Here is a 19,402-nt window from a genome sequence, read left to right on the forward strand (position 1 = left end):
TGTTTTGTGAATCCACAGCGAATCACATGAGCTGAATTGTCTAAAAGCTACCCTCCTCTAATCATGTTAACATTAGTATGAAACGCATCTCTTTGTTTGTCTTACTGTGACATACCCTCTTTTTTTTCAGACAAGATCGAATGGTACAGTGCTTAACCCTGTTCCTACAGCGAGATTTCTAAGTACAGCAATCAATGCGGGCACCAGAGCCTTTTCCTAAGTACTACAGAAGGCGACGTGAACGGCGAAGACGAATCTGCGCTACACTAGGTAGGTGAAAGGAGATATTGCATTTGTCGTAATGAATGAACATGTCTAGATGTTCAGCGAAGCTGCCTCGCATTCTCATGCCTTTTATACTCCACAGCTATTAAAAAATTTATAAATCATAAAATTTTTCTGCACCGCTGCTGCTGTTGAAATGTCTTTATTCCTCTGGTATCTGTGACCTCAGGGTCGTCATCAGGCGATACCTGCAGTGCAACTGACAACAGTTACAGGGGCTGGACGAAAATAGGAAAACACCAGAAACTCAACACATTACCACGACTAATACAGTGTACGAAAACCGTTGGCATTCACAACGGCTCCAGTCGTATCGGAATGGATAAATATAGTTTATTTATGGTTTTCGAGGGAATCTTCTATCATTCTTCCTGCAAAATAGTAGCACGTTCGAGGAATGGTGATGGAGGCAGTTAACGATCATGCACCCTTCCTTCCACGGTGGACGACAAACGCTCAGTAACACTGATATCTGGTGCCGTAGGTGGTCTGGGAAGACGCGACGTAATCCTTGACAGTAATGCGACTTTGGAGAGTATCTAAGGGGACCGTGGAATACCACGATATGACTGCCCAGACCCTCACCGAACACCCACCATGTTTCGCTCTTTGGACGTAAAGCCAATCAGAACTCGGAAACAGTGCGATATAAAAATCATCCGACTAAATGAGCTCCTTCCATGGCTCTGCAGTCCCGGTTTCATGGCTTCAAAATCACGTTTTCCTGTAAGGGCTTTTGCACCACTGATGTGTGGACTTGGAATTCCAGCTCGCCAGGCAGTTCCCAAATTATGGAGTCTCTTTCATGTTGGTTTGGTGCTGACAGGGCTCGCGAGTCCAACATTCATTTTGTAAGCAGTCTGTTTATATGTTTGTATGTTGGCAGCCCTGTAGACTGTATTAACATCGCTGGCAGCGCTCTGCGCCCTAGGTAAGAGACTCTGTGGTTGGACGGACTAGCAGTTAGCAGTTAGTGAACGTACGGCTTGGACATGAGTCCTTCGCGGAGACTCAGTGTTGGTAGGACATGCATTGTAAAATGAGGATGGATGTAATTGGTATGTTTGGGTAGTGGAATTATTGACGACTATATAATTTTTGGAACTGGATGTCACATGAATGAGATAAAATCTGATAAATACATTGTTTGCTCTTCAACAAAATCTTTCTTTTGCTAACCATATGCCTCCTACTAGTCGAATTAAATCGGGTGATGCTAAGAGAATTAGATTAGGAAATGAGACACTTAAAGTAGTAAAGGAGTTTTGCTATTTGAGGAGCAAAATAACTGATGATGGTCGAAGTAGAGAGGATATAAAATGTAGACTGGCAATGGCAAGGAAAGCGTTTCTGCAGAAGAGAAATCTATTAACATCAAGTATAGATTTAAGTGTCAGGAAGTCGTTTCTGAAAGTATTTGTATGGACTGTAGCCATGTATGGAAGTGAATGTGGACGATACATAGTTTGACAAGAAGAAAATAGAAGCTTTCGAAATGTGGTGCTACAGAAAAATGCTGAAGATTAAATGGGTATATCACATAACTAATGAGGAGGTATTGAATAGAATTGGGGAGAAGAGGAGTTTGTGGCACAACTTGACTAGAAGAAGGGATCGGTTTGTAGGACGTGTTGTGAGGCATCAAGGGATCACCAGTTTAGTATTGGAGGGCGGCGTGGAGGGTAAAAATCGTAGAGGGAGACCAAGAGATGAATACACTAAGCAGATTCACGATGTAGGCTGCAGTACGTACTGGGAGATGAAGCAGCTTGCACAGGATAGAGTAACATGGAGAGCTGCATCAAACCAGTCTCAGGACTGAAGACCACAACAACAACAACATGCCTCCTAGTTGGTAGAGCCTATAGTAGTTAGAATCTTTTTATTTAGCTGGCTGTAGTTGATGCTTGCTGTAATTGCTTTAGGTCGTGTTATGAAGATTTTCTGTGAGGTAAGTGACTTAAGAACAGTATGGGTTATTGTTAGGATTTCTTCCAATTCAGGGCCATTCTTTTGTGTTAATTATTTGAAGCCATGTTGTTATTCTATAGCAGTCAGATTGTGTTGGGCTTGTATATTGTGGGTAATGAATGAACAGGTTCAGTTTATGTTGTCTTTGACAGGCAAAATTCCGTAGGTCAGTGTTGAAATGATAAAAATAAGTAACGAGACAGTATGTTCAGTTTCACTCAGCAGTTTCACCAAAAGTTTGATCTCGCGGTAAAGACCAGAAGTTTCACTCAGTAGCAGCAGTTGCACACAGCAGTTTAAGTAAGCACTATGAAGTTTCAAGTTCTGCAGTGACGTTTGCAGCTGTTGTTGTTGTTGTCGTCTTCAGTCCAGAGACTGGTCTGATGCAGCTCTTCATACTACTCTATCGTGTGCAAGCTTCTTCATCACCCAGTACCTACTGTAACCTACATCCTTCTGAATCTGTATAGTGTATTCATCTCTTGGTCTCCCTCTACGATTTTTACCCTCCGCCCTGCCCTCCAATACAAAACTGGTGATCCCTTAATGCCTCAGAATATGTCCTACCAACCGATCCCTTCTTCTATTAACGTTGTGCCACAAACTCCTCTTCTCCCCAATTATATTCAATACTCCACATTCGTTATGTGATCTACCCATCTAATCTTCAGCATTCTTCTGTAGCACCATATTTCGAAAGCTTATATTCTCTTTTTGTCTAAACTATTTATCGTCCACGATTCACTTCCATACATGGCTACACTCCATACAAATACTTTCAGAAAAGACATCCTGACACTTAAATCTAAACTCGATGTTAACAAATTTCTGTTCTTCAGAAACGCTTTCCTTGCCATTGCCAGTCTACATTTTATATCCTCTCTACTTCGTCCATCATAAGTTATTTTGCTCCACAAAGAGCAAAACTCATTTACTACTTTAAGCGTCTCATTACCTAATCTAATACCCTCAGCATCATCCAATTTCATTCGACTACATTCCATTATCCTCGTTTTGCTTTTGTTGATGTTCATCTTATATCCTCCATTCAAGACACTATCCATTTCGTTCAGCTGCTCTTCCAGGTCCTTTGCTGTCTCCGACGGAATTACAATGTCATCGACCTACCTCAAAGTTTTAATTTCTTCTCCATGGATTTTAATTCCTACTCCGAATTTTTCTTTTGTTTCCTTTACTGCTTGCTCAATATACAGATTGAATAACATCGGGGATAGGCTACAACCCTGTCTCACTCCCTTCCCAACCTCTGTTCCCTTTCATGCCCCTAGACTATTGCAGCTATCGTCCTCTTATTCTCGGCACATTGCTCTTCGATGATACAAATCATAAAGCAAGTTTTCACTAAGTAGCTCTATTCAAAACATTTAGACAGATTAAATTATTACACACCTTTACAAATCAGTATATAATGAAGCCCTTCTCTCAATCTTGACAAAAAGAATGCTACACAAGCATACAATACAGCGTCACAGGCTCTTCCTACTCACGTAACTCCAAGAAGACGACAGAGAAATTAATGCTCGGTCACTACTATTTATACTCTTTGTGACATATTCTCATCTTTGTTTGATATTTAGTAAGTATCGTCTGTGGCGGTTTCAGCACTCGCCGACACAGATATCTTTAAAAAAAATCGGTACATAAATCTATACAAGTATAAAACATGACACATAATGGTTTTCTTTATTACATAAAGTTCACACAATCGTAGTCCACGCAATTACAGTCATCCAGTTCAACTATTCTTTTCTCCTTTTTTACCACATATAATGTGTGTTTCGCTAAGAGACGTTACAATAACTTGAAAAGTATGGCTTCCAGCGAAAAATTATCTTAGTACAAAACTCAATTAACACTAAATTTCCCACAAATATATGTTTTTTGAAGAAAAGAAGAAACAATTAATAGTCTCGGCGTAGCGAGTGAGAGAATATGAAAATCTCGCGCCAGTTATACCAATGCGGGCTGCATAAAACGACAACGGTAGGGGCGGCTGAATCACCCTGTACATTTACATAAACTTGTACCTCCATTTTTATAACATGTATTAAGTTGAGATCTGTGAACCTGTTGTTGTTGTGATCTTCAGTCCTGAGACTGATTTAATGCAGCTCTCCATGCTACCCTATGCTGTGCAAGCTTCCTCATCTCCCAATACCCACTGCAACCTACATCCTTCGAATCTGTTTAGTGTATTCATCTCCTAGTCTCCCTCTACGATTTTTACCCTCCACGCTGCCCTCCAATACTAAATTGTAGATCCCTTGATGCCTCAGAACATATCCTACCAACCGATCTCTTCTTCTGGTCAAGTTGTGCCACAAATTTCTCTTCTCCCCAATTCTATTCAACACCTCCTCATTAGTTATGTGATCTACCCATCTAATCTTCAGCATTCTTCTGTAGCACCACATTTCGAAAGTTTCTATTCTCTTTTTGTCTAAACTATTTATCGTCCACGTTTCACTGCATGGCTACACTCCATACAAATACTTTCAGAAACGACTTCCTGACACTTAAATCAATACTCGATGTTAAAAAATTTCTCTTCTTCAGAAACGCTTTCCTTTCCGTTGCTAGTCTACATTTTATATCCTCTCTACTTCGACTACCATCAGTTATTTTGCTCCCCAAATAGCAAAACTCCTTAACTACTTTAAGTGTCTCATTTCCTAATCTAATTCCCCCAGCATCACCCGACTTAATTAGACTACATTCCATTATCCTGGTTTTGCTTTTGTTGATGTTCATCTTACATTCTCCTTTCAAGACATTATCCATTTCGTTCAACTGCTCTTCTAAGTCCTTTGCTGTCTCTGACAGAATTACAATGTCATCAGCAAACCTCAAAGTTTTTATTTCTTCTCCATGGATTATAATACCTACTCCGAATTCTTCTTTTGTTTCCTTTACTGCTTGCTCAATATACAGATTGAATAGCGTCGGGGAGAGGCTACAACCCTGTCTCACTCCCTTCCCAACCTCTGCTTCCCTTTCATGTCCCTCGACTCTTATAACTGCCATCTGGTTTCTGTACAAATTGTAAATAGTCTTTCGCTCTCTGTATTTTACCCCTGCCTCCTTTAGAATTTGAAAGAGAGTATTCCAGTCAACATTGCGAAGCAACTCAAATCGCTTGATACGGGCAAGTTTTCAGGTCCAGATTGTATACCTGTTAGGTTCCTTTCAGATTACGCTGATACAATAGCTCCCTACTTAGCAATCATATACAACCGCTCGCTCACCGATAGATCTGTACCTACAGATTGGAAAATTGCGCAGGTCACACCAGTGTTTTGATGGGTAGAAGGAGTAATCCATAGAACTAGAGACCTATATCATTGACGTGGGTTTGCAGTAGGGTTTTGGAGCATATACTGTATTCAAACATTATGAATCACCTCGAAGGGAACGATCTATTGATACGTAATCAACATGGTTTCAGAAAACATCGTTCTTGTGCAACGCAGCTAGCTCTTTATTCGCACGAAGTGATAGCCGCTATCGGCAGGGGATCTCAAGTTGATTCCGTATTTCTCGATTTCCGGAAAGCTTTCGACACCGTTCCTCACAAGCGACTTCTAATCAAGCTGCGGGCCTATGGGGTATCGTCCCAGTTGTGCGACTGGATTCGTGATTTCCTGTCAGGAAGTTCGCAGTTCGTAGTAACAGACGCCAAATCATCGAGTAAAACTGAAGTGATATCAGGTGTTCCCCAGGGAAGCGTCCTGGAACCTCTGCTGTTCCTGATCTATATAAATGACCTGGGTGACAATCTGAGCAGTTCTCTTAGGTTGTCCGCAGATGATGCTGTAATTTACCGTCTAGTAATATCATCTGAAGACCAGTATCAGTTGCAAAGCGATTTAGAAAAGATTGTTGTATGGTGTGGCGCTAAATAACGAAAAGTGTGAGGTGATCCACATGAGTTCCAAAAGAAATCCGTTGGAATTCGATTACTCGATAAATAGTACAATTCTCAAGGCTGTCAATTCAACTAAGTACCTGAGAGTTAAAATTAGGAACAACTTGAGTTGGAAAGACCACATGGATAATATTGTGGGGAAGGCGAGCCAAAGGTTGCGTTTCATTGGCAGGACACTTAGAAGATGCAACGAGTCCAGTAAAGAGACAGCTTACACTACACTTGTCCGTCCTCTGTTAGAATATTGCTGTGCGGTGTGGGATCCTTGCCAGGTGGGATTGAAGGAGGACATCGAAAGGGTGCAAAAAAAGGGCAGCTCGTTTTGTATTATCACGCAATAGGGGAGAGAGTGTGGCAGATATGATACATGAGTTGGGATGGAAGTAATTAAAGCAAAGACGTTTTTCGTCGTGGCGAGATCTATTTACGAAATTTCAGTCACCAACGTTCTCTTCCGAATGCGAAAATATTTTGTTGAGCCCAACCTACATAGGTAGGAATGATCAACAAAATAAAATAAGAGAAATCACAGCTCGAACAGAAAGGTTTAGGTGTTCGTTTTTCCCGCGCGCTGTTCGGGAGTGGAATGGTAGGGAGATAGTATGATTGTGATTCGATGAACCCTCTGCCAAGCACTTAAATGTGAATTGCAGAGTAATCATGTAGATGTAGATGTAGATTGTCAAAAGCTTTCTCTAAGTCTACAAATGGTAGAAACGTAGGTTTGCCTTTCCTTAATCTAGCTTCTAAGATAAGTCGTAGGGTCAGTATTGCCTCACGTGTTCCAGTATTTCTACGGAATCCAAACTGATCTTCCCCGAGGTCGGCTTTTACCAGTTTTTCCATTCGCCTGTGAACCTAAGGGTAAGGAACGGAATACGTGACTAATGTCTTCCTGGAGTCCGTGTGCGCTCGCGCGTGGCTCACCTTCCCTGTAGACCTTGGCGACGACGGCGTCGATGGTGAGCGAGGCCCAGCCGTAGCGCTTCCAGTGGTCGCGCGTCGGCGCGCACACCTCGAGGAAGCGATGCGCGTGGTCGCGGAAGCAGGCCATGTCGGCGCCGCAGTCGTGGTCGGCGGGCAGCGGCACGGCGGCCGGGCTCTTGGCGCCGGCCACGGCGCAACAGACGTCGACGGTGCGCCAGAGGACGCGCCGCGCCGCCTGCCGCGGCCAGCCCACGGCGCGCAGCCGCTCGCCGCCCAGCAGCGCCCACAGGATCACCGACACCCGCAGCCGGAGCGCGCGGTCCTCGTCGCTGTCCGACGGGCCGTACACCGACTCGTCCTCGACCCTGCCCCCGCCGGACGCCCACTCGGCGTCCGCCCACGCGCACTCGCCGGCCGTGGGTTCGAAGTGTGGCATCCCGCTGGGGAGGACCCGTCGCACGCGGTACAGCTCCACCACCTCGTCGTCCGACAGGTCTCCCTCGGTCGGTCTCTGCTGCTCCGGTCGACTCTCCCGAGACGGCGCGCGGGGTGCCGTCCTGATGACCGAGGCTGGAGGGCGGTGCCGGTCCTCTGGCGGACTCTTTGAGGAACGGACGGCGCCGACCTCGCCCCTGTTCACATCTTTCAGCACGCGCCTCCCCTGCACCGCACCAGTTGGACTACCACCCAATTCACTCTCTATCCTTTCCTTAATCGCAACCAGCTGTCCTGCTGCTGTCCTCACATCACTTTCGACCTCACGGATTACGAACCTGTTTCCATCTCCCTCTCTCGTTATCATGTACCTACTCCTCTGACCTCCCGGTTCTGGAGCCAACACCGTAGAAGGTTCCGCGGTGCGGCGCTCGCACCTCACTTCTCTAAATCGTTCAGTTCCCACCTCGGGATGGAGTGGCGACGACTTCTGCCCACTACCGACCTTCCGACTGTCAGCTGAAACGATAACTGACCTGACGACTTGTCTCGAGTGCTCACCACCAGAGTGGACTCCTTTTACACTGCCTCCCGCCCCACTTGTCACTATCACACTGGCGGGAGTCACCACCGGGTCCTTGTGTGATTTTGGTTTCCGTTCAGTGGGCGAACAGCGCTCGTCAGAACTAACGTATCGTGACTGCCCACGCGCAAAATGTACTGCTTCCTTCGCAGACACAGCCCCGTCCCTCTGTTGGACTAGATCTTTCTTACTTAGGTCGAGCGTGCCATTCACATCGCCCTTAGAATTATAGTCGTTCAATGGCTTCCTACAACTACCTTCGTAAGTGACGCTCTCAATTTCTGGTCTCGAAATCCGTTCCCTCCTGTCAACTGGATTACATTCCTCTTCTGCACGTAGGCGATCCCCAAATCTCATGCGCCACTGCCTGACAGAGCCGGTTTCCGAATCGGGTACTGCATCTTTAGATACGGGACTATTAGAGCGGTGCACCGATTCCTGGTCGAGCGCATCCTGCCCTCTTAGGTAAGTCTTCAGAATATGAGAACCATATGCAACTGGCCAATGATTCATCGATCTTACTTTAGCATCTAGCGATTGGGCACCGACAGTCAAGGCTTCTGTCGTCAGATAGCGAGCATGTCGCACAGCAGTTTGAGATTCGTGCTCGATTTCGGCAATTGATAACAGCCTTTCGTTGCCATAAGAAAACCTGGACACTTTTCTTGGAGGTTCGTCGTCAGCTATGTCACTTATTGGGGTGTAAACAACCCTTATGGGTTTGCTGCGGTGGTATGCATACTCGCTATCTCTTGAATTATCAGGTGTCACTCTGGCATCAGATCTGCGGCGCGCATTGCTGCCGTTGAAGCCATTTGAGTATGCTGTACCTTCTACCACTGCTGCGTTAAAATCAGCTCGACTACTTACTGGGTTCTTCACTACCATCCTAGGTGGGGGAGTAATGTAACCGCGAGGAAGAAATGTTCCACTGGGAATATATCTGTGCACTGTCTCCAGGGGTGGTGCCATTCTTTCAAAGTCCGTAGCATTCCCGTCCCTGGAATTTCTAGTCTCAGGCACACTTCCTTCCACACGAAGATACCTTCCCGGGGCGACCACAGCTTTTAATCCACTGTGCACGCTACTATGTGAAGTGTTTACGAAAGCTGATTTTTCACTCGGAATTGGAATAATTACTGCACGATTTGGGTTGTAACTGCTAAATTGTTGTAAATATCGATTCGGCGCCTCATCTCTGCTGTTAGGTAACAATTGTACATTAGCCCTGTCAACAGATTTCGTTCTTAGAATTTCATCATGCCCTCTAGCTTCTTCTGGAGTACACCTGTTGAGCTCCCGTTGTGGAATACTATCATCACCTGTCGCCACCACTACGCTTTTGCGCTGAACTACTGCCGCAGCATGTTTAACGTTGTCAAGGAGTACATGTGAATCAATTGCTGATGATGTGCTGGTAGACATCCTCACTGCAGAAGTATCCATTGTGTACACCACTTCGGTACTGTTGCGACTTACTGGGCCACTTAGTGTGTCAGAAACTCTCACGTTGCCATTGCTGGATACAGAAATATCCTTCTCAGGCGGCAGGACTTTCCCAGGAATATATAGTGTGTATCCACCACACGACTTGACGTATGAGACGTGGATGGGAGAATGTGCTGTGGAGCTTCCATTGTGTTTCAAAGTCGCTACTTGACGATGTTCGTGATTAGGTGCTGGCCGGTCTGAGCTACTAATGGGCTCTGGAGGTGAAAACGCCATTTTGTCGTCATTCACAGGATACACCCTTCGGTAGCTATGCCTATGAGATTTGTCAGCATCCTCAGGTGTCACACTGGAAGAAGAAAGCCTTCCTGTCCCACTCTCTTTATTCCTGTGTGCTTCGCCAACTGAGTCGCTCCAGTCAGAACTGGATCCCCTCATCCTGACTCTGACTTCCTCATCAGAATAGCAGCCACTGTCCAGCGAAGGGACGCGGTCATCATCTATAGCAGTGTGTTCTCCTCCTGTTTCAGTGGCGTCTCTACTGATCTGTTCAGCAGAAGAGGGTATTTTAGGATGTGGAGCGATGTCTTCGTACTGGACCCGGTTGGATGCCACCAGCCTCCTACTCTGCTCCAGCAGCCATTGGCGTCGATCCTCGACTGGGTCGAAAGTTTCGACATCGATGTATTCGTCGTCACTGTTGGTGTCCCGGGTCATGTTGGTGGCCGACACTCGGACGTCAGTTCCGTCGGGACGAGCAGCAGACATCTCCATCCATCGGCCATTCTCCATTGCCCTACGTTTCCCACCATCTGTGGCTGTCTTCTGAGAAACCTGGTCTTCGGTCCCGACAATCTCACCCTGAGAAACTCTCCTCTCGGCGCCTGACTGTGGTTGTAACTGTGGAGGCTCGCGGAAGAGATATCTCTTAATCCCCTGTCGATTAGTCTGGCCATTAGTACTAGTGGCAGTTACTGCAACATGTGCGATCGAGCTCTGATTGAACCCCTCTGAGATTTGAACGTCTTCTCTCGAACGCGTTACAACTGTTACAGACAGTTCTCCGTTGTCCTCCACCGCTGTGGAACCACGCAGAGTGCCGTTAGCAGGGGATCCAGCACCGTTCCTACCAGATTTCACCAGATTCATTGCTTCTGGCACTGAAGCCATTGTCTCTCTTGCATCAAGCGGCGACTCTGGTGACAATGGAAGCATCTGTGTAACTGTACAGATATCCGTTGCACTGGCGTTGAGAGACCATATTCCCTAGCACCAGCCGGCGATCATCGTCCAAGACACGCTTCTCTGCAACAAGAAATGAAGTGTGTGTCATTTAGTTGCCCAAAATTACCCAATATATAAAATTAACCTAACCAAAGTACACTAAGCCTATGAGATCTTACTATGTGAAAGAAAGGCTGCATTTTATGGATATTATTCTTAATATTTGCAGCCATTCAAAAGATTAGAATAGTGAATTATGTAAATGTGACGTACGATGAACTGGAAACGCGTACTGTGGGCATCTAGTGCCTACAGAAAAACGGATGGAAACATGAAAAGAATAGCAAAATGAGAACCACTAATGACTGCTAGTAGGAGGAGGCGAAACGTTTGATCAGAAGTAAAATAAACTTTTGTTGTAAAAAACGAAATATCTCGTATCTACACGATAACTTATTTATGTTAATTGTTCGTACAACATGTATGATCGGTTTCGGAATATACATTCCAGCGTCGGACTGATTATGCACATTAAAACCATCCTAAGCAAGAACAAGAAAACACAATTTTGTCTGTATTACAATGCGAAACATTTAATACAAGGATGATATGAGAAAACACATCCCTGCCAAGTATGTTATACGTATCAAGAAGTAGAAATTACAAATTTACACTATAATTAGGATGCAAAATCTGTCGGAGGAGCCAAAAAGATTATGTGATAGAACATCAAATAAATAACGTGGGAAGCCAGAAAGCCAGTTTTTCAATTCTTTTAATCGTTAAATACTTGCATCCCCGCAACTATCCAAACACATCTAACTAAAAAATATCTCTCTACTGTACATATAGCTCTGGAACCGGCGACACTATTAAAATCCAGGCAATTAATTCCCGAAGCATTCGCAACAAATTTCCAGAGTTCAAAAAATACAAAGTGCAGAAAATTGTTTACATCCCGAAATTGACAGCAGTGAGATTTTTAGGGACAATGTAAAAATATATACCTAAGAGATTGGCTATTGGTAAATGGAGGTGGTGTATTTGCCGAAATACACAAAAAACCGAGACCCATCGAGATACAAACTGAAACTGCATTTGAGATAGCCAATCGGATTCTTGTATCGATCATCAGACTCACTTTCAGGTGTAACCGAAAACTTTAGAGAAAACCGAAGCTCACTAGCACATAAGGTCAGCAATTATCCAGTCATCAACGGAAGAGAATTTCATCATCCAACAGCCAATTGCGAAAATTACAATTTTGTAAGTGGGGCGCGTGACAAAACCTCATGTGAAACATTACTAAATACCTTCTCTTAGATCTGCCTAGAACAGATTGTTCGGAAGCCCACTCATAACGGAAACATTCTGGATCTAATACTAACAAATAGACCTGACCTCTTTGAGGATATTCGCATTAAAAATCGTATTAGCTACCATGAGGCAGCTGTAGCAATAATAATGTCAAAAGGTAATTAAAACAAGTAGCAAGTTTTATATCTTCGTCAAACTAGGCAGTAGAGTCGTATCTGAATAAGGAACATCCTAAATGCAGTTATACAGAGGGTCATGTAGAATGACTGTGGCTCATATTTAGAAGAATAGTTGACCATGCATTAAATGGATATCTACCTAATAAAACAGTTCATGACGGGGGGGGGGGAACCTCATCGTAAACCGTCACTGTAGAGAAACTTCTAAAGGAACAGAGGCAGTGTGTCACTGGTTCGGAAGAAATTCTCTCTGGTTTCGGATGGCTAGCTCAGGTAGAAAAATTCGCCAGTCTTGCTGGCGAGATGAAGGCGAAGCTCACCATCTGTAGTATCGTTGACAAAATAGATTGCAGTCCTTTAGTACAGAGCCGAGTGGAGGTTCTCAATGAGAGGCGCAGACGGTTCTGCGATGGTGTAAGTTGCAGATTCCTCGACTTGCGCCATACGGTGGTGGGTTTCTGGGTTCTGCTAAATTGGTTACAGGTCCACTACACGCAGGAAGCGGATACACAGGTAGTAGGGGCTGCGTGGAAGGGAATGGGTGGTTTTTTAGGTTAGAGGGTGTTGGGAACGTGCAGAAAGGGCTTCTGTCTCAATGGGTGTAGGACGACCACAGTAAGAGGGTCGACATGGGAACAATCAATAATTCAGTTGTAAACTGTCGTAGCTATGTTGGAAAAAAAGCAGAGCTCCAAGCGCTAATAAAAAGCACTGAATCTCAAATCGTTAAAGGAATGGAAAGCTGGCTAAAGCCGGAAATATGTTCAGTAGAAATTTTTACAAAGAACCTAACCATGTTCAAAAAGTATACGTGAAATACAGTTGGTGGTGGAGTGTTTATTGCTATCAGAAATAGTTTAACTTGCAGTGAAATTGACGAAGGTAGTTCCTGTGATTTAGATCGGTAGAGGTTATACTTGACAACTGGAACAAATTAATAATTGGTTTATTTTCGCGACCCCTCGACTCAGATAATACAGTTCCTGAACAGTTCAAAGAAATTTGAGCGTCATTTCAAATAGGTACCTCACTCCTACAATTATAGTTGGTGGTGAATTCAGTCTGCCCTCGATATGTTGGGGAAAATACGTGTTTGAAGTCGGTTGTAGGCATGAAACGTCGTCCGAAATCGTACTGAATGCTTTCTCAGACTATTGTTTTGAATAACTAATTCAGGAGCCCACTCTAAGAGTAAACTGTTGCGGAAACATATTTGGACCTCTCAGCAAGAAATAATCCTGACCAAATAAGGAGCATAATGATAGATGGTTCAAATGGCTCTGAGCACTATGGGACTCAACTGCTGTGGTCATAAGTCCCCTAGAACCTAGAACTACTTAAACCTAACTAACCTAAGGACATCACACACATCCATGCCCGAGGCAGGATTCGAACCTGCGGCCGTAGCGGTCGTGCGGTTCCAGCCTGTAGCGCCTTTAACCGCTTGGCCACTCCGGCCGGCATAATGATAGATACTGGGATTAGTAGACATAAGGTTGTTAAAGCTAGAGTGAATACTGTAATATCCAAACCTACCAAAAATAAACGCAAAACACACCTATTTAAGAAAGCAGATAAAAATTCGCTTGACACCTTCCTAAGATACAGTCACCACTCCATTCAATCTGACTACGCAAGCGATGACCAGATGTGGTTTTAATTCAAAGAAATAGTATCGGCAGAATTTGACATATATATATCAAATAAATTAATAAGAGATGGTACTGATCGCCCATGACACTCAAAGCAGGTCAGAATACTATTGCAGAAGCGACGAAAAAAGCCTGCCAAATTTAAAAGAACGCAAAATCCCCAAGGTTCTCGAAGTTTTGCAGAAGCTCGAAATTTAGCCAAAATTTAAGTGCGAGATGCTTTTAACAGTTTCCACAAGGAAACTCTATCTGGAAATCTGACAGAAAACCGAAAGAGATTGTGGTCATATGTATATAATATACCAGCGGCAAGACGCAATAAATGCCATCAATGCGCGATAAAAATCGTGACGTTATTGACGACAGCGACCCTGAAGCAAAGTTACTAAAAACTGTTTTTTTAAATTCCTTAAAAGTAGATGTGCTTGGTATAGTGAAGCAGCTTAAAACACTTAAGAAAGGCAAGGCTTCCGGCCCAGATTGGTACACCAATCATATTCCTTTCAGGGTATGCTGATACAATAGCCCCATACTTAACAGTCATAAGACAACCGCTCCCTCATCGAAAGTTCCGTACCTAAAGGATGGAAAGTTGCACATGTCACATTAATACCCAGGAAAGGAAACAGGAGTAATCTGCTGAATTACAGACCCATATCACTAACTTCGATTCCACAGTAGGATCGTAGAACATATACTGTGCTCGAACATAAAAAATAACCTCGAAGAAAACGAACTGTTAACAAATAGCCAGCAGTGATTCATAAAATATCTTCCTTATGAAACACAACTAACTATTTATTTTCACGAAGTAATGAGTGCTATCGACAGGGGACGTCAGAGTGATTCTGTATTTTTAGATTTCCATAAGGCTTCTGACACAGTTCCTCACAAGCGACTCCTAATCAAATTGCGTGCCTATGGAGTGTCGTCTCAATAGTGTGACTGCCTTTGTGATTTTCTGTGAGGTAGATTACAGCTCGTAATAACTGACCGAAAGTCATAGAGTAAAACAGAAGTAATATCTGGCGTCCCCCTCCTTGGGGAAGTGTTACAGGCCTATTGTTCATGATCTAGATAAATCATTTACAAGACAGTCTGAGCAGTCCTCTTAGATTGTTTGCAAATGATGCTGTCATTTACCGTCATGTAATGGCATCAGATGATCGAAACGAATTGCAAAATGATTTATACAAGGTATCTGTATGGTGCAAAAAGTGGCAAATGATTCCCAAACATGAAAGGTGTGAAGTTATCCGCATGAGCACAAAAAGGATCCGCTAAATTTCAGTTACACGATAAATCACACAAATCTAATGGCTGTAAACTCAACTAAATACTTAGGGATTACAGTTACGAATAACTTACATTGGAACGAAGTCAAAGATAATGTAATGGGAAAGCAAAGAAACTGTTTACACTACGCTTGTCCGCCCTCTTCTGGAGTACTGCTGTGCGTTGTGGGATCCGCACCAGATAAGACTGACGGAGGACATCGGAAAATATCGAAGAAGGGAACCTCGTTTTGTCTTATCATGAAATAGGGGAGAGAGTGGCTGGGATATGATACACAAATTGGGACTCCAGTCATAAAAACAAAGGTGTCCTTCGCTGCGGCAGGACCTCCTCATAAAATTGCAATCACCAACTTTCTCCTCGGAGTATGAAAACATTTTGTTGGCGCTCACCTGCGAAGGAAGGAATGATCACCATAGTAAAATTTTATATAGCGAGCAAGAGCGGTCCTATCGCACTTCCCTGGGACACTCCCGACGCCTCAGTTGTCTGGTTACTATTACGTTAAAATGATTTAGAGCTAGTCACATATCATCAAACTTTGTTAACAGTCAGCAGTGCGGCACCGAGTCACTTTCCGGAAATCAACCTGGTGTTCAGTATGCACACCACAGTTTAATAATCAAGATCGTTTTAGAGATGAACGACATGTCCCTAAGAAGCCTTTCGATTAATTAACGCAGCATCCACCATTCCTACATCTAGTTTTATGTCGCTGGTCCACATTAAACCATTCTGTCCATTTACGCGCAATACTTAATATTTATTTATTCCGAGGATCAGTTGCCAGTCCTTGCACAGAGCGTAGATGACGTGCAGGTTTTCATTGCCTTAGGAACAATTTTATGTCGTTGTGCCAAGAGACGCGTTATGTGCCTGAAACTGAAAATTTAGAAACACTAGGTCTTGTCAGTTTCGATTTATGGCTCTGAGATGTAATCCATTCAAAATATGTGAGATGCTCGGAGAAAAATGGACAGACGTGTGTTTGGGGTTACTACGGACGAGTGGATCGTTGCACTGACTGAAATGGAAAAGATAATTATGACTGTAAAGATAATAATGTGGATAGACGAGACATTTAGTCTGGCGAATAGTTGGCAGTTAGACCAAGGAATTTCTCTGGTGGACTGATTCAAAGACGCAAGAAAAGTCCAAGACTACAACATAACAAAATGTAGGTAGATGATATTAGAAAACATATACGGACAATGCGGGCGCACGTAGCAGAAGATCGTAGTGGATGTCAAATGGCTGAAATTGGTCATGACGTGATACCTTTCTCTATGAGTGAAACATTAGTTAACAAAAACTGTAAGTATCTTCCTGTATGGGAGGTTCACAGATGATTACATCCGCCGAACCTATTATTTCTCATTTTTATTTTTTTAAATGCAGCGTTTAAATATTTTGTTTTTGTTAAATTCTGGACAGCGTGAAGTCGTTACTCTGTAACAATCTAACATTCAACATTTTCCCCTGGAGGAAACCAAGAAGACTGCTTTCTCCATGACCACGCATTCGATTTAAATCTAGTCTTTTGTTGATTACGCACCGTTCTGCGCTGTTACAACTACGCACAATGTTTCCATGCACCCATCCCGGAGCTGATGTATCCTGTGGATATAAATCAACCGTTTTCAACATGTCGCTGTGCCTCCAGAATTTATAAGCAACACTATAAACTGACCCAGAGGCCCTGTTCCTACTGATCCAGATTGCTACCAAAGACAGATCATACTGTTATTGTGCTACGTCATATTGCCTGTATATTATCCACGCGAATTCGTTTCAGTGGTAAAGCGTTGGGCTTCATGTTCTGACTTATTAACACGATCATCATCTCACACACCGAAATTGCTGCAAACGTTTCTAAAGCTTAGACAAAACTCCGCATTTTGTTTGTTGTGTGTTCGCCATGTAATGTAGTATGAACTTCTAAGTATCTACACTACTGGCCATCAAAATTGCTACACCACGAAGATGACGTGCTACAGACGCGAAATTCAACCGACAGGAAGAAGATGCTGTGATATGCAAATGATTAGCTTTTCAGTGCATTCACACAATGTTGGCGCCGATGGCGACACCTACAACGTGCTGACACGAGGGAAGTTTCCAACCGATTTCTCATACACAAACAGCAGTTGACCGGCGTTGCCTGGTGAAACGTTGTTGTGATGCCTCGTGTAAGGAGCCTATCGCGATTGCGGGTTATCGTATCGCGACATTGCTGCTCGCGTTGGTCGAGATCCAATGACTGCTAGCAGAATATGGAATATGGAACGGCGTGCTGGATCCCAACGGCCTCCTATCACTAGCAGTCGGGATGACAGGCATCTTATCCTCATGGCTGTAACGGATCGTGCAGCCACGTCACGATCCCTGAGTCAACAGATGGGGACGTTTGCAAGACAACAACCATCTGCACGAACAGTTCAAAAAAATGGCTCTGAGCACTATGGGAGTCAACTGCTGAGGTCATTAGTCCCCTAGAACTTAGAACTAGTTAAACCTAACTAACCTAAGGATATCACAAACATCCATGCCCGAGGCAGGATTCGAACCTGCGACCGCAGCGGTCTTGCGGTTCCAGACTGCAGCGCCTTTAACCGCACGGCCACTTCGGCCGGCACGAACAGTTCGACGACGTTTGCAGCAGCATGGACTATCAGCTCGGAGACCATGGCTGCGGTTACCCTTGACACTGCATCACAGATAGGAGCGCCTGCGATGGTGTACTCAACGACGAACCTGGGTGCACGAATGGCAAAACGTCATTTTTTCGGATGAATCCAGGTTCTGTTTACAGCATCATGATGGTCGCTTCCGTGTTTGCGACATCGCGGTGAACGCACATTGGAAGCGTGTATTTGTCATCGCCATACTGGCGTATTACCCGGCGTGGTGGTATGGGGTGCCATTGGTTACACGTCTCGGTCACCTCTTGTTCGCATTGACGGCACTTTGAACAGGGGACGTTACATTTCAAATGTGTTACGACCCGTGGCTCTTCCCTTCATTCGATCCCTGCTAAATCCTACATTTCAGCAGGATAATGCACGACAGCATGTTGCAGGTCCTGTACGGGCCTTTCTGGATACAGAAAATGTTCGACTGCTGCCCTGGCCAGCACATTCTCCAGATCTCTCACCAACTGAAAACGTCTGGTCAATGGTGGCCGAGCAACTGGCTCGTCACAATACGCCAGTCCCTACTCTTGATGAACTGTAGTCTGTTGAAGCTGCATGGGCAGCTGTGCCTGTACACGCCATCCAAGCTCTGTTTGACTCAATGCCCAGGCGTATAAAGGCCGTTATTATGGCCAGAAGTGGTTGTTTTGGGTACTGCTTTCTCAGGATCTATGCGCCAAAAATTGCGTGAAAATGTAATCACATGTCAGTTCTAGTATAATATATTTCTCCAATGAGTACCCGTCTATCATCTGCAGTTCTTCTTGGTGTAGCAATTTTAATGGCCAGTAGTGTATTATCTACGCGAATTCGTTTCAGTGGTAAAGCGTTGGACTTCATGTTCTGACTTATTACAAGATCAGCATCTCACACACCGAAATTGCTGCAAACGTTTCGAAAGCTTAGACAAAAATCCGCATTTTGTTTGTTGTGTGTTCGCCATGTAATGTAGTAAGAACTTCTAAGTATCTACTCGAATGTAAGTAATGTGCTTATTCTGGATACAACGAAATGAAAACTTGTACGAACACTCTTAAAAACAATAAGGTCTTTCATTTCAGAAAGATTACGAATCGAATGATGTATTTCGTTTCCATGCGAAATATACAGAGGGCAAGGATTTTAGAAGCACACATACTGTAACGTTTCTCTTGTTAAATGAGATCGCTTGCTGTACTCTGTACATTAAGAAATACAACGCCAAACTTTTTTTCTTCATTTGCAGTATCTCGTGTAGCGTTGCTCTTGGGGGACGAAAAGAATAAGAATTGTTATTTTATATTATTTTATTTTTGAAAAATTTCGAAAAAAAGTGAATATTTTGGTGGGCCACTTGGCAACAGAATCAGGGATTGATTACACTATTATAATAGCATACGTTGACCCTTAAATACCTGAATAAGAGCAGCATATTGATATATATATTTAAGATCGCTCGGAAGAAA

General features: G+C 43.9%; 1 protein-coding gene across 1 annotated transcript in view; it reads right to left on the minus strand.

The window, feature by feature from the left end:
* The window catches only part of LOC126234931 (uncharacterized), a 152,140-nt gene that overhangs the window by 101,876 nt on the left and 30,862 nt on the right, over positions 1-19,402 (minus strand). Inside the window, exon 2 of the mRNA XM_049943671.1 lies at positions 7,130-10,901. Within this exon, the coding sequence (XP_049799628.1) occupies positions 7,130-10,811 (3,682 nt within the window). The 5' untranslated portion in view covers positions 10,812-10,901. The remainder of the gene's footprint in view (positions 1-7,129; positions 10,902-19,402) is intronic.

Source organism: Schistocerca nitens, chromosome 2, assembly GCF_023898315.1.
Source record: "Schistocerca nitens isolate TAMUIC-IGC-003100 chromosome 2, iqSchNite1.1, whole genome shotgun sequence".
In the NCBI taxonomy this organism is placed as follows: Eukaryota; Metazoa; Arthropoda; class Insecta; order Orthoptera; family Acrididae; genus Schistocerca; species Schistocerca nitens.